Source organism: Scyliorhinus canicula, chromosome 10 (assembly GCF_902713615.1).
Source record: "Scyliorhinus canicula chromosome 10, sScyCan1.1, whole genome shotgun sequence".
Classification (NCBI taxonomy): domain Eukaryota; kingdom Metazoa; phylum Chordata; class Chondrichthyes; order Carcharhiniformes; family Scyliorhinidae; genus Scyliorhinus; species Scyliorhinus canicula.
In genome coordinates this window covers 68,758,201-68,770,629 of record NC_052155.1, presented here as the reverse complement: position 1 = coordinate 68,770,629, position 12,429 = coordinate 68,758,201, and the positions used below count along the sequence as shown (strand labels likewise).

The window sequence follows — 12,429 nt, the reverse complement described above, 5'->3', positions numbered from 1 at the left end:
CGTCCCAGGTTCAATTCTCCGCTGGGTCACTATCTGTGCGGAGTCTGCACATTCTCCCCATATCTGCGTGGGTTTCCTCCGGGTGCTCCGGTTTCCTCCCACAGTCCAAAGACATGCAGGTTAGGTGGATTGGCCATGATAAATTGCCTTTAGTGACCAAAAAGGTTCGGAGGGGTTATTGGGCTACGGGGATAGGGTGGACGTGAGGGCTTAAGTGGGTCGGTGCAGACTCGATGAGCCGAATGGCCTCCTTCTGCACTGTATGTCTATGTTCTATGTTTGATCATTGTTCCAGCAGGATGGATTGCCACCTGGTTTTCACTTCATTGATTTAAAAAGCACGTGATCCAACGCACCAAATTATTGTCCAGTTGGTGAAGGTGAAATTGCATCCCAGTCGAGAGATAGCAGGTTCTGCTGAAGGATCATTTAGATCTGAAACACAGGACACTATTCTCCCATTTGAAGACTAAGTGCTCCCGCCAGCAGGAAAACCGGAGTGTTCCTGTAGGCGCTAGGAATGATGCTGACGTGCTATTCTATGATTCTCAGAATTCTTTTGAACATGCTCACGTTGGCCCTGGGAGGAGAGGGGCCTAAATCTGCTGACTGGTCCCCTTCTTCACAGGTACCCAGATCTTAGAATACTGTCGCAGAACCCCTCCCCCCCCTGCCAAATGACTAGCAAGGCCCAATCGCTGACAAGGTCCCATCCCTCCGAACCTCCCTCAGGCCCCCCCTTCAGGCCCTGCCCCTTGGCAATACCTACCTGCCACTTTGCACTCCGAGTAAGGGTAAGGTTGTGAATACCTTCCCTGTACTTTCCTTCAGGATGCCGAGTGGGGTCCTTCAGAAGAGGTGGGGGTCAGGGGGCTTGGGTTGGGATGGAGAGGTTGAGGTCAGGGGTCTTTCCTGGGATAGGGGGAAGTGAGATTACCTTTAATGCGGTGGCAACATTCAAATAGGTTTTTCAGAGTTATTTCCATTGCACTTTATATTTTTCAAGCCTGTGTGCATGCCTAGAAGCCTAAACGCTTTGACCTGCATTGTTTACATTCAAATTCACAGACCATTGTCCTTTGAAAGCCTCTTCATTGATAGGTCTAGGCAGTTTCAAAGGACGGTCTTCCTTTGTTTATTTCTGTAGCTCTACAGAGGTCCATGAACTTTGAAGTACTTCCTTCTTTCTAGCCACAGTTTTTTTTGAAAAAGGCTACCTCTTTGTTTAGAAGAGCGTCCTAAAAAGCCCAAGTCCTCTGACTGAGTGCTGCCCCCACACCTGGGGCATGAATTACCAGCCTTTTCATGCCCCACCTGGTGGCCCAGTGAGGCCAATGGATCTCACGGGAGGCCTCTCGCGGGATTCCCGATGCTTGAGGCAACTCGCAAGATTAATGTGATTCATCCCACACTGTGCACGGTCCAGATATACATATCTAAATGAGCCATTAGACTCATTCAAATATGTCTGCGCTGTATTCTCACAGGGCCCAGGAGCAAACGGCCTTGCCAGCAAGGCCAGGACCAGATGCCATTTAGTACTGTTCCACACAAACATGGACCAGGCCTAACGGCATCTGGGGTGTCTGCCAGACTTTTAGACAACTTTGAGTAGTCATGAACAGGGCAGAGTGGTCCCTGGCTCTCCCTCTGGCCCCCGGTTACCATAGTACTGCCATCCTAGCACTGCCAGGCTGGCAGGGGCACTTCGAGGGTGCCTGGGTGGCAGTGCCAGGATGCACGGGTGGCACAGCCAAGGTCTGGGCCTGAGGGAGGCCATGCCCATGAAAGGGGAGATGAAGGGTTGGGGAGAAAGATGGGGATGAAGGGGCCTAATAAAGGTTGGAGGGAATGAAGGTTAGAAGTCCTGAAAGGTTGTGGTGGGGATGAGGGGTGGGAGTCCTGAAAGGGGGGGGGGGGCAAAAAGGTGAGAGGCCAGAAAAGGTAGGGAGCCCTCAGTGACCCTATACTGGGGTGTCCTCACTTGGGGAGGGGTGGTTATTTAGGTTAATGCCCATATGTGCGGGGGGTGACATTGCTCGTGGGTGGGCTTGTGGGGACACTCAAACTCACTTAGAGATCAGGGAACCCTTTCAAATCGGTGCCTCAATCTCTGATGACCCGGTCTCACTAGTGAGTTCAGCTCCCCAGTGTTGAAAACATTTCTAGGTGTGGGCTTGATCTGGGAGAAACTCCCCAAGGCCCAACTATGGGTGAATAGCAGTGTGGATCTCACCCAAAAAGCCGGCAGGACACACCCCGCCAAACTCACCCAAAATGACACTTAGAAATGTTTTCCTTGAATCAAGCCCCCTGATCTTTCTGGAAAGTCCTTTATTATACAATAATCTTTGTGTTGAGTCTATGCCTACAGCAATGTGAATTCAGCACAAATATCAAAATTCAATATAGTTCCATTATTTCCATTATGACTATTCTAAATTGATGGCTTAGCACTAAAGTAACTCCAGGATGGCTGAACTCATTGGCAAAGGCAATACGATATTCTTAAATGCAATGTACAATCAGTTTATCGGAATTTTTATTTTCCTGCGTGAGTTTCTAAAATTTCTTTCATGGATGTGGGTGTCGCTGACTCGGCCTACATTACATTAGGCTGGTAAATTTGCAATAGAAATGTATTTAAGAGACATTCAAAAGATTGACATAGCCAGAAACTCAAGGGCCTCGATGTTCCCTGTTGGGTCATGATCCTAACATCAGCCTCAATTACGGTTCGTGAAGCTGAAGTGGCCATAGCACGACTCATGATCCTCCTGGAGATGGCCAATTAGAAACAGCCTCTGGGAGCCCTGTGCAGTTAAGGACAGCAGATAGACCAGAGAAGCAGGAGGCCTGACCAGGGGGTCCGCTGCAATGTACGACCAGCAGCCCTACCGGGATGGGTGGGTGCTGCTGAGGCAGGCAAGAGACGGCCAGGGCATTTCAGAATGAGGGTGCTTCCTGCAGCATTACAAAAATAATTAAAATTTAAGTCACTGCTTCCCACCTGTGAGAGTCTGTTTTAAACATTGTCATGAGGTGGGGCAGTAAAAGGTCTTTTGGCTAAGATGAGCATGCAATCAGGTGTGTTATGTTTCTTAAATGAATGCTAGAAGTCGTTCAGCAGTTGAAGGATGGTTTATTGTGCTCCACAATAAATGACTTTGTTAGCTTTTACTTACAGAATGGCACTTGTAAAGATACTGCTTTTCTATGCTCTGCAACTAGGCCTAACCACACTTGCAGCCCTGAGCTCACCTTCCGTCCCTGTCCTGCTCCCCTGTCTCTCCAGCCAAAGTGAGCGAGGGCGGGCCTTCGGCGTCACTCGTATATGTCCCTGTGCTGCCCCCTGGTGGTACTTCCATTTCCCATCAGCCCCTTCTGTACACCCTCAGGCGAGGATCACTACAAGGTGCAATGCCTGGATTTGGTATGTCTGTCTTGTGGGGACCATGAATTGGATTCAATTTGAATTGGTTTTTGGAGCAGGCAAGGAGCTGGATTAGGGATTTGCACCTGTCCACACTCTGAGCTCTGGCTTTGTAAAAAACGGCGATAGGTGATGCACCGTCAATTACCACAAGACGAGAATGGTGAAACAATCGAGGCTTTATTGCACAAGTTGTGCCTCCTGCAGCTGGAACCAGAATGGAAGTAGTGCAGGAGAGCGTACACTTTTATACGCCGCCTGCTGGGAGGAGCCAGCAGGCTGGGATTTACCGTGGTACCTGTAATACTTGGGCAGTACTGTAATACATGCAGTGTGTTACTAGTGGTGTCGACCACATTCACCCCCTGTTTAAAAAAGAGACCGGCAGGGGTGAAGAAAACATTACAGATTGAGTCTGTCGGGGGCTCTGACCCTCCACTGCAATCGTCTCAGTCCTGGTGGCGATGTGGGCGCTGACGTGGTCACCTGCGACTCTGGGAGCGTGTTGTCATCTACGTCATCACCCTTTAGTGGATCCAGTGAGGGGACGGATCCTGCCGGGGTGCGGGCTGCGGTGAGGTTTGCTGGTGGGAGGGTGGGTGGCGCAAGGTTGAATGAAGCAACCGGGGGGGAGAGCGGTATCAGGTCGGGGGTTGTGGGTGGGGACCCAGCAGGTGCCAGGTCCCGGAGGGAGACTGTGTCCTGTAACCCGTCGGGGTGTGCCACGTAGGCGTACTGCAGGTTTGCATGGAGGAGGTGGACTTTCTCAACCATGGGATCCGATTTATGGCTGCGCACATGCTTCCGCAGGAGGACGGGTCCAGGAACTGTCAGCCATGTAGGGAGCGAGATCCCGGAGGTGGACTTCCTGGGGAAGGCAAATTCACGTTTGTGAGGGTCTCTTTAGTCGTGGTGCACAGGAGCGATTGGATGGAGTGGAGCGCGTCGGGGAGGACCTCCTGCCAGCGGGAGACCGGAAGATTTCTCGACCGAAGGGCGTTCTCCATCTCCACCTGCCTGTTTCCCCAAGGGTTATAGCTGGTCATCCTGCTCGAGGCGAAGCCCTTGCTGAGCAGGAACTGACGCAGCTCATCACTCATAAAGGAGGATCCCCGATCGCTGTGGATGTAGGTTGTGAAACCGAACAGAGTGAAGATGCTGTGCAGGGCTTTGATGACCATCATGTCAGGGCAGGGGATGGCGAAAGGGAACCGGGAGTACTCATCAATTACGTTGAGGAAGTACACGTAGCGGTCGGTGGAGGGGAGGGGCCATTTGATGTCCATGCTGAGGCGCTCAAAGGGTCAGGAGGCCTTTACCAGGTGTGCTCTATCTGGCCAGTAGAAGTGCGGCTTGCACTCTGCGCAGACTTGGCAGTCTCTGGTTACGGTCCTGACCTCCTCAATGGAGTAGGGCAGGTTGCGGGCCATGACAAAATAGAAGAACCGGGTGACCCAGAGTCGGTCCACTTATGCGCTGGCACATGTACCGTGGGATAGGGCATCAGGGGGCTTATTGAGCTTCCCCGGGCGATACAAGATCTCATAGTTGTAGGTGAAGAGCTCGATCCTCCACCTCAAGATCTTGTAATTTTTAATCTTGCCCCACTGTGTGTTATTAAACATGAAGGCCACCGACCGTTGGTCAGTGAGGAGAGTGAATCTCCTGCTGGCCAGGTAATGCCGCCAATGTCGCACAGCTTCCACAATGGTTTGGGCCTCCTTTTCGACAGAGGAGTGCCGGATTTCGGAGGCATGGAGGGTGCGGGAAAAGAAAGCCACGGGTCTGTCCGCCTGGTTGAGGGTGGCGGCCAGAGCTACGTCTGATGCATCGCACTCCACCTGAAAGGGGAGGGTCTCGTCGACTGCGTGCATCGTGGCCTCAATGTTCCCCTTCCGCAGAAGCCGTTGGACCTCCGAATTGATGAAGGTCCTGTCCTGCGCAATGTACCGTCTGCTCCTAGTAGCGACGGGCTTGCAATCCGGGGTGAGGTTTGCAAACAGTGAAGGTGGATCGACTTTAAGGGTCGCGAGGCCGCAGACGGTGAGGGGTCCGCCGAATTTCAAAGTAAGGCTTTGGAGGTGGCATTGAAAATCAAGACATAGTAACAGGGCTGCTCAGAGATGGGGGAGGACGTAGAGCCTGAAGGTGCTGTACTCTACGCCCTAAACGGTGAGGGTCACGACACAGTACACCCGGATTTCCACGGAATAAGATCCAGAGGCCAGGGAGATTTTCTGGTGACGGGGTGTACCGTGAGGCAGCAGCGCCTTACCGTAGCAGGGTGGATGAAACTCTCTTTGCTCCTGGAGTCAAAGAGGCAGGTCGTCTCGTGCCCGTTGATCTTTACCGTTGTCGTAGCGGTCGCGAGGTTGTGGGGCCGAGACTGATCCAGGGTGATGGAGGCGAGCTGCGGAAGATGTGGGAGGTCCTGGGCTGATCAGAGGTGGCAGACGTATCAGCGGACAGCGAACGGTCAACGAGCAGGGGTCCTAAGGCGCAGTCCCAGATGGTGGCGCACATGGTGGGCGGCATCAAAGATGGCGGCGGCAATGGGCCGCACGTGGCTTGTGGTGGAGAAGATGGTGGCGCCCCTGGATCACACTTGGGGGGTGCAGCAATGCCGGGCCTGGAAACAGCGGTGACCGACCGGGCCTGGCAAACGGAAACAAAGTGGCCCTTCTTCCCGCAGCAGTTGCAGGTCGCGCTCCGCGCCAGGCAGTGCTGCCTGGGATGTTTGCTCTGGCTGCAAAAATAACATTTGGGCCCTCCGGAGTTGTCTGGCTGCGTGAGGACTCCGCTGCAGGCGATCAGGCTTGATTAGGGAGTCCATCTTTTAAAATCTTGTGCAATAAATTGGTGTACCGTCAATTACCACGAGATGAGCATGATGAAACAATCGAGGGTTTATTGCACAAGATGTTGTGCCTCCTGCAGCTGGAACCAGAATGGGAACAGCGCAGGAGAGCACACACTTTTATAGGGAGGAGCCAGCAGGCTGGGATTTACCATGGTATCTGTAATACATGGGCAGTACCATAATACATGCAATGTATTACTAGTGGTGTTTACCACAATAAGTTTGTGAGGGCCATGCTCAGTCCTGTTGTGCAATTTTCAAGGTGTGAATTTAAAGTGGGAAACAAATGACATCTGTTTGCCAAATCCAAATATCCCCTGCTCCTTAGCTTGTCTCGCTACGTGCAAGGCCACAGGAGATACAGCAGTGTTGTGTTCTGTGGCTTAAACATTAAACATGAAGACATGATTGCTATAAGTATTTATTCTTGACACGCTGGATGGTAATCCTGCATTTCTATGTACAAACAATTCTGTCTATGTTACTGTGAAACTAAGGTGGGAGATGACTGTCCCCTTGTATGTCCTAATACCAAGTGCCTGTGTCTCGTCCATCCCCCGGTATATATGTATGTATGGATGTCTGGTTCCACCTGCTGGCTGGAGGTCATAAATGTCCCTACATGTATTGGTCAGTGGCTTTGTACACTGGTGCTGTTATATATAAATATCTACATCGGTACAACTATGTACCGTTATACATAGATATGTGCATATCACCACAAGCAGCAATTTACATGAAACCGCTATTCTGTGGTGGGATTTCATGTATTTTGTTTTTGCCATCCATGTTAGGCGATAATCTCAAATCTCGGAGTATAAAACTGAGAAGCCATACCGCCCCTGAAGTGCGGTCATTCATTAAGTGGCTTGGTGTAGCTAAAGTCATTTATTGGACTTATTTTAGTGTCTTGAAAACTGGTGTACAGGTGCTAACTTTGTCATTTAAATATGCAAGTAAAGCCACAGTTGTATTTTGTATTTTAAACGTAAGTGTTCTTGTTTTCAGGATGTTTGATTACCATGGCCGCGTTCCCCCACCACCTCGTGCTGTTATACCAATAAAACGCCCGCGTGTCACAATACCTGTCACACGTAGAGGAAAGGGTGGTTTTCCTATGAAAGGAGGTCCACGGTCTACAATCACAGGGACAGCATCCGCAGGACCAAAATGTAAGCCTCTGCTAATTGCACATGCTCAGCTAATCACAAGTTTTGGAAAATCCTCAAATATACATCAGCATAAATGCTATCTCAGCAATAGATGTCACCTCTGCTCTTTATGCTTGTAAAATCTTTTTATTGAAAACTTTAAGATAATGGAAAAATGCTAAAAGTATTCATTATGATTCGCATTGCAATTTTTGGACGTGAGCTAATTTAGAACACGTGTTAATCTGGCATTTGTCCAGGTTTTTTTAATAGGCAAAAGGAAATGTCATTATGCAATAATCAGCACATTCATCACATCTGTGAAAAAGCACTGCCTCGGGATAGGATGAAAATACAATGTTATGAAATGGGTGCTTTACAGAATGAACTGTGTCTGTTCGACTGGGGTCTAAATCCATGGCATGCCAAGCCAACCATAATCCCAATGGTGTATCAAAGAGGCCCAAAGGAGCAATATAAATTCACTATTGGACTCTATAATCATAATTTAGATTCTACGCAGGTGCGTTAAGTTTCCTTAATGAGCCCCCTTGTCTGGGCCTGACCAATTTTGGCTGGCACCAATGTTCACAATTATGTACGGGGGGGCTGGGGTGGAAGACTAGAGATCGCAAAGGGGCTGAGGTAGTCTTGCATATGTCCAGGCAATATTTTGGTTGATAGTGGCTAGCTATGAGGTTAAATCCATGGATATGGCAACAGCTGGCCTGTTGGCCATTGGAGACATAGATTCGTGGAGCATAACAAAATCATTATTATGAGTCTTCAACTTGTTTGTGAGATACTCACACTTTACCTGGGACAGCCCTTCAGTCGGAGAATCCTTGTTCCAGGAAATATCTGACATAAAGGCCCTGGAGCCTTTTTAAAGGGCACCCCAATCTCAGAATAACCCTTCTCGCCGGCAGAAGGCCCCTCCCCATTTGCCGGCATCAAGGGCTGGACCGTGCCACATTCTGATTCAGCACGCCGGTGGGATGCTCCGTTACACTGGCTGGTCAATTGGGTTTCCCATTGTGGGGCAGCCCCATGCCATTTGGATACCCCTGGGCTGCCGGCAAAATGGAGCATCCCGCCAGCGGAGAATTCTGCCCCAGGTATTCCCAATCACCCCTTGGCGTACTTCCCCAGGGGAGTAGCACTCCATTATGGGGGTCGCCAAATGCCCTAACCCCTCCTGCTCTGCCTTCCTCATCTGCCACCCCCTCTGGCACTGCCCCGGCACCCTGACAGTGCCAATTTGGAAGTGCCACGTGCCAGGCTGAAGTACCATGTCACCAACCACCTGGGGGCTAAAATGGCCTCTGCGGCCCCGGCATGGTTATCATGTCTGCTCTCCATTTGTACAGACCAGCCGTGATTCACACCCGCTTCAAATTGTGCTGGCGGGTGAGAGAACTACAGGAACTGGCAGAATCCGTCTTAAAACAGATCCTGCACATTTAAATATGCTAATTTACCACACACTCCCTGGTGTAAATCCTGTTTCAGTGCTCATCTGGTATTTTCCTGATATAGCAGGACTTGTGCCAGGCACAACACGGCTGGAAAATCACCCCTAAGATCTTAAAAAAGACAGAACACCTCCTGTCAAAAAGCTCCAAGGACAGGCTTGATAGGACAAGGAGGGTAATCATCTTGCCCAAAATGGAGGAGTTTGTGTTCCATAGGAAATTAAAAAGTCAATAATCTGAAACAACCTTCTCACTTCAGAGGGTGGATTCGTCATTGCCCGATGCCAGTATCGGGATTCCCAGTCGGGCAGAGCAGAGCATGGAACAACAAAGGAAAACATGGGGCTGGATTCTCCATTTCAGGGACTATGTCCCAATGCCGTTGTGAAAACTATGTGACGCGATTCTCCAAGCCCCGCACCAGGCCGGAGAATCGCCGCAACCGCGCCACACCGCCCCAACGCCGGTGCACGATTCTCAGAGGTGTGGAGAATCGGCGCCATTTGCGGCAGCATGTTTGGTGCAGGGCGGTCCCGCCGGTGCCGTTCACTCCTGGTCACTGCCGGCAGGAACTTTGCGCGAAGGGTCGCGGGGGAAGCCTGTGGGGCGGGGAAAAGTGGTGGTCCCCGCGCCCGTTTCACGACGGCATTCACGACGGCACGAACACTTAGTCCCGCGATCTGTGAATCACGCCCATGGTCTTTTATGTCAGAGAAACTGGCATCAAAAGGCCACAGATTCACAGCCTTTCGTGGAGCTCGCAGCTCCAGCTGCCGATAAGGCCCCCCGCACTTCCAGGTCAGAGGTCGTGCATACGCACAGCAGCGGCCGCAACGTGCTCCATGGCGGACTCAGACCGCGGACCTGGACTGCGGAAATAGTGCCCCCAATCGTTCACACGCCCAACCCGGACCGCCCGCACAACTGAAGCCCATTCCCGAATGAGGCACCCACTGCACTCCCATCGGCATGCCCCCGACTGTGGCAGCCCCGGGCTGAGTCCATAACCGCCACGCGAGATTCCCAAATGGCAAGACCACATTAGAGATACGCCGTCGGGAATTTGACTGGTCGGGGGCAGAGAATAGCGCGGCGGGCCTCAAGCAGTGGCCTCAGGTGGTGGATACTAGGCGCGGCATACTCCCCGAGTAAGCCGCTTTTCAGGGAGCGGAACCGGCGCCGGTGTCAACGGGAATGGCTGGAAGACTAGCAAGGCATCAGTCTGTTTTTGGCCTCACACCTGATTCAACAGGCCACCGAGTCTAAGCGAAGAACAAGCCTACCATTCTCTCCCAGGGGGTGTGTTGGTTTCAAGGCAGCTGCCTGACTCCAACCTAAGTGTTTCTATTTTTAACCACAGTTGTTTGGGCCTCAGGAAATCTGATAGGTAAAAGGAGGTGAGAAGGGCTGCTTTAATTTGGAAAATGCCTTTACAACATTGCTTGTGAGTCAGGAGATCATCCTGCAAACCTAACAATTTAAGCTGTAAGCACTTGGTCATCTCTGTGATAACTCACCAATCCACTCTGTGTGATCACTGACTTACACCCAAGCTCCATCCTTCCCCCTCCCAATTTTACTCTGGTCGTCACATCTTTACCTTCAATTTCCACCCAAACCTCTCCATCTTTCCCTCTGACCTCCCATTACACCTTCTAACCTCCCCATCACTCCATTTGACCTCTCATCTCTCCTTCTAACCTCCCCATCCCTCCATCTGACCTCCCATCTGTTCCTTTGACTTCCCATTCTCCCTCTGACCTCGCATCTCAGCCTCTGACCTTCCATCTCTCCCTCTGACCTCCCTATCCCTCCCTCTGACCTCCCATCCCTCCCTCTGACCTCCCATCCCTCCCTCTGACCTTCCCATCTCTCCCTCTGACCTTCTATCTCACGCTTTGACCTCCTATCCCTCCCTCTGACCTTCTATCCCTCCCTCTAACCTTCCATCCCTCCCTCTGACCTTCCCATCTCTCCCTCTGACACCCATCTTTCCTCCTAACATCCACACCAAAATCTGTAGGAATTTGGAATCTGCTCTACTTATGGTTTTGCAATGGTGGCAGGATATACAAATTTAATTTCATACCCAAATTCCAGTTTAAAAATATATTTTTCTCCTTTTCAATATTGTCCCTTTCTGCTTCATTACACAGGTGCATAGAGGGAACTGGGTGGGAAGGAGTTGACTCTCAGGCTTCTCCATCAGTGTTTCATTGTGAGCAATCAAGCTGGCAGTGGATGCTTGGTTTATGGGAAGTGAAAATTGCTAGTTACATACACTTCCTCTATAACACATAGTAATGAGGTGCATCAATTACTGTTACTGGTGAGCAAAAGTCTTCATAATAGCTTTAATTTACAAAATTGGTGTCATCCTTTGCCTCAAGTGTACAATCAGTACACAGAGAATCTTAAATATAAAACCTAATTGAAATTCATGAATCTCCTCTAGAACGATTTGAAAGAATTTTAATAAGGGTGGTTCTCTATAAATAGAAGTCAGAAATCAAAAAGCGATTTCTTCAGTTGTGGTGTACTGCAGTGAAGTCTGAAGTTACCAGAATTCAGTTTATTTCTGTGTTGTTGAGCTGCATACTCTTTATTGCGGTGATGCTAAAATATAATGGCGCTCTGCCCATGTAAAATGGAGATCTTGATTTCCACTCACCTGGTCGGAGGCCTTGCTCAAATATCCATGATGGTGAAGCTGCTGGGTTAGCTGCCCTTCCTTCTGTATGCAGCCCTCCTCAGGACTCATATCATTTTGCCCACTTGGACCTTGAAGCCCAAACCTTTACGAGAGAAATTGGGACTAATTACCTAGCCCAAGAGGCCCACTCGCTCCGGTTAACGCAGAAGATGTAAAGCAAAGGAGACTTTTTGGGCTCTCACCATGCCTACTCTCCAGTTCTCATATTCCAGCTGGCAATTCTGGGTACGCATTCTGATGTGCCCATCCCTCAACTTTGGGCTGGAGCCTGGGACTGTTGTGCGTGGACAGGGGTTCTGGTCATGCTGCACAGGGACTGCTTGAGCAGACTCCAAGGGGTTTTGGGGGCCAATATTTCTATACCGCTGGCATCAATTTATGCATTCATTTACATTTGTCCATTTTTTCTACAAGTTCACAATGTAAAACATTATGGAAACAATGCAAGAATATATGTGAAGACCTGTTGGGAGTATCTATTTTATTGCCTTTGTGTTTTTAAACTTTTTTTTAATAAATGCTTTTATTGGGTTTTTGAACAAAGTATATTTACCGTTATGTACACAGAATAAGATATATGGGCACACACAAACATACCCAAAAAAAAGTATTAATAATAAAAAGAAATAAGTATTTTTTTAACTTAATCTGTGAACCAAAATTCTTAAAATGACTGCTGAAAGTTTTTTAAATCTCTGTGACTAAAGGCTGAAGCCAAATTGAGTAGTGCCCATATCGCTGTTGCCAGCATTTACACTGATAAAACAGATCCTCTGTCTGGGTGCCAGGACTTAAGC

General features: G+C 49.7%; 1 protein-coding gene across 9 annotated transcripts in view; it reads left to right on the top strand.

Annotated features, from left to right (window-relative positions):
• The window catches only part of LOC119972445 (RNA-binding Raly-like protein), a 1,269,223-nt gene that overhangs the window by 1,128,350 nt on the left and 128,444 nt on the right, over positions 1–12,429 (top strand). For all 9 annotated transcript variants that reach the window (XM_038809148.1, XM_038809145.1, XM_038809147.1 and 6 more), the window contains one exon: positions 7,302–7,465. In XM_038809148.1, the coding sequence (XP_038665076.1) occupies positions 7,302–7,465 (164 nt within the window). The remainder of the gene's footprint in view (positions 1–7,301; positions 7,466–12,429) is intronic.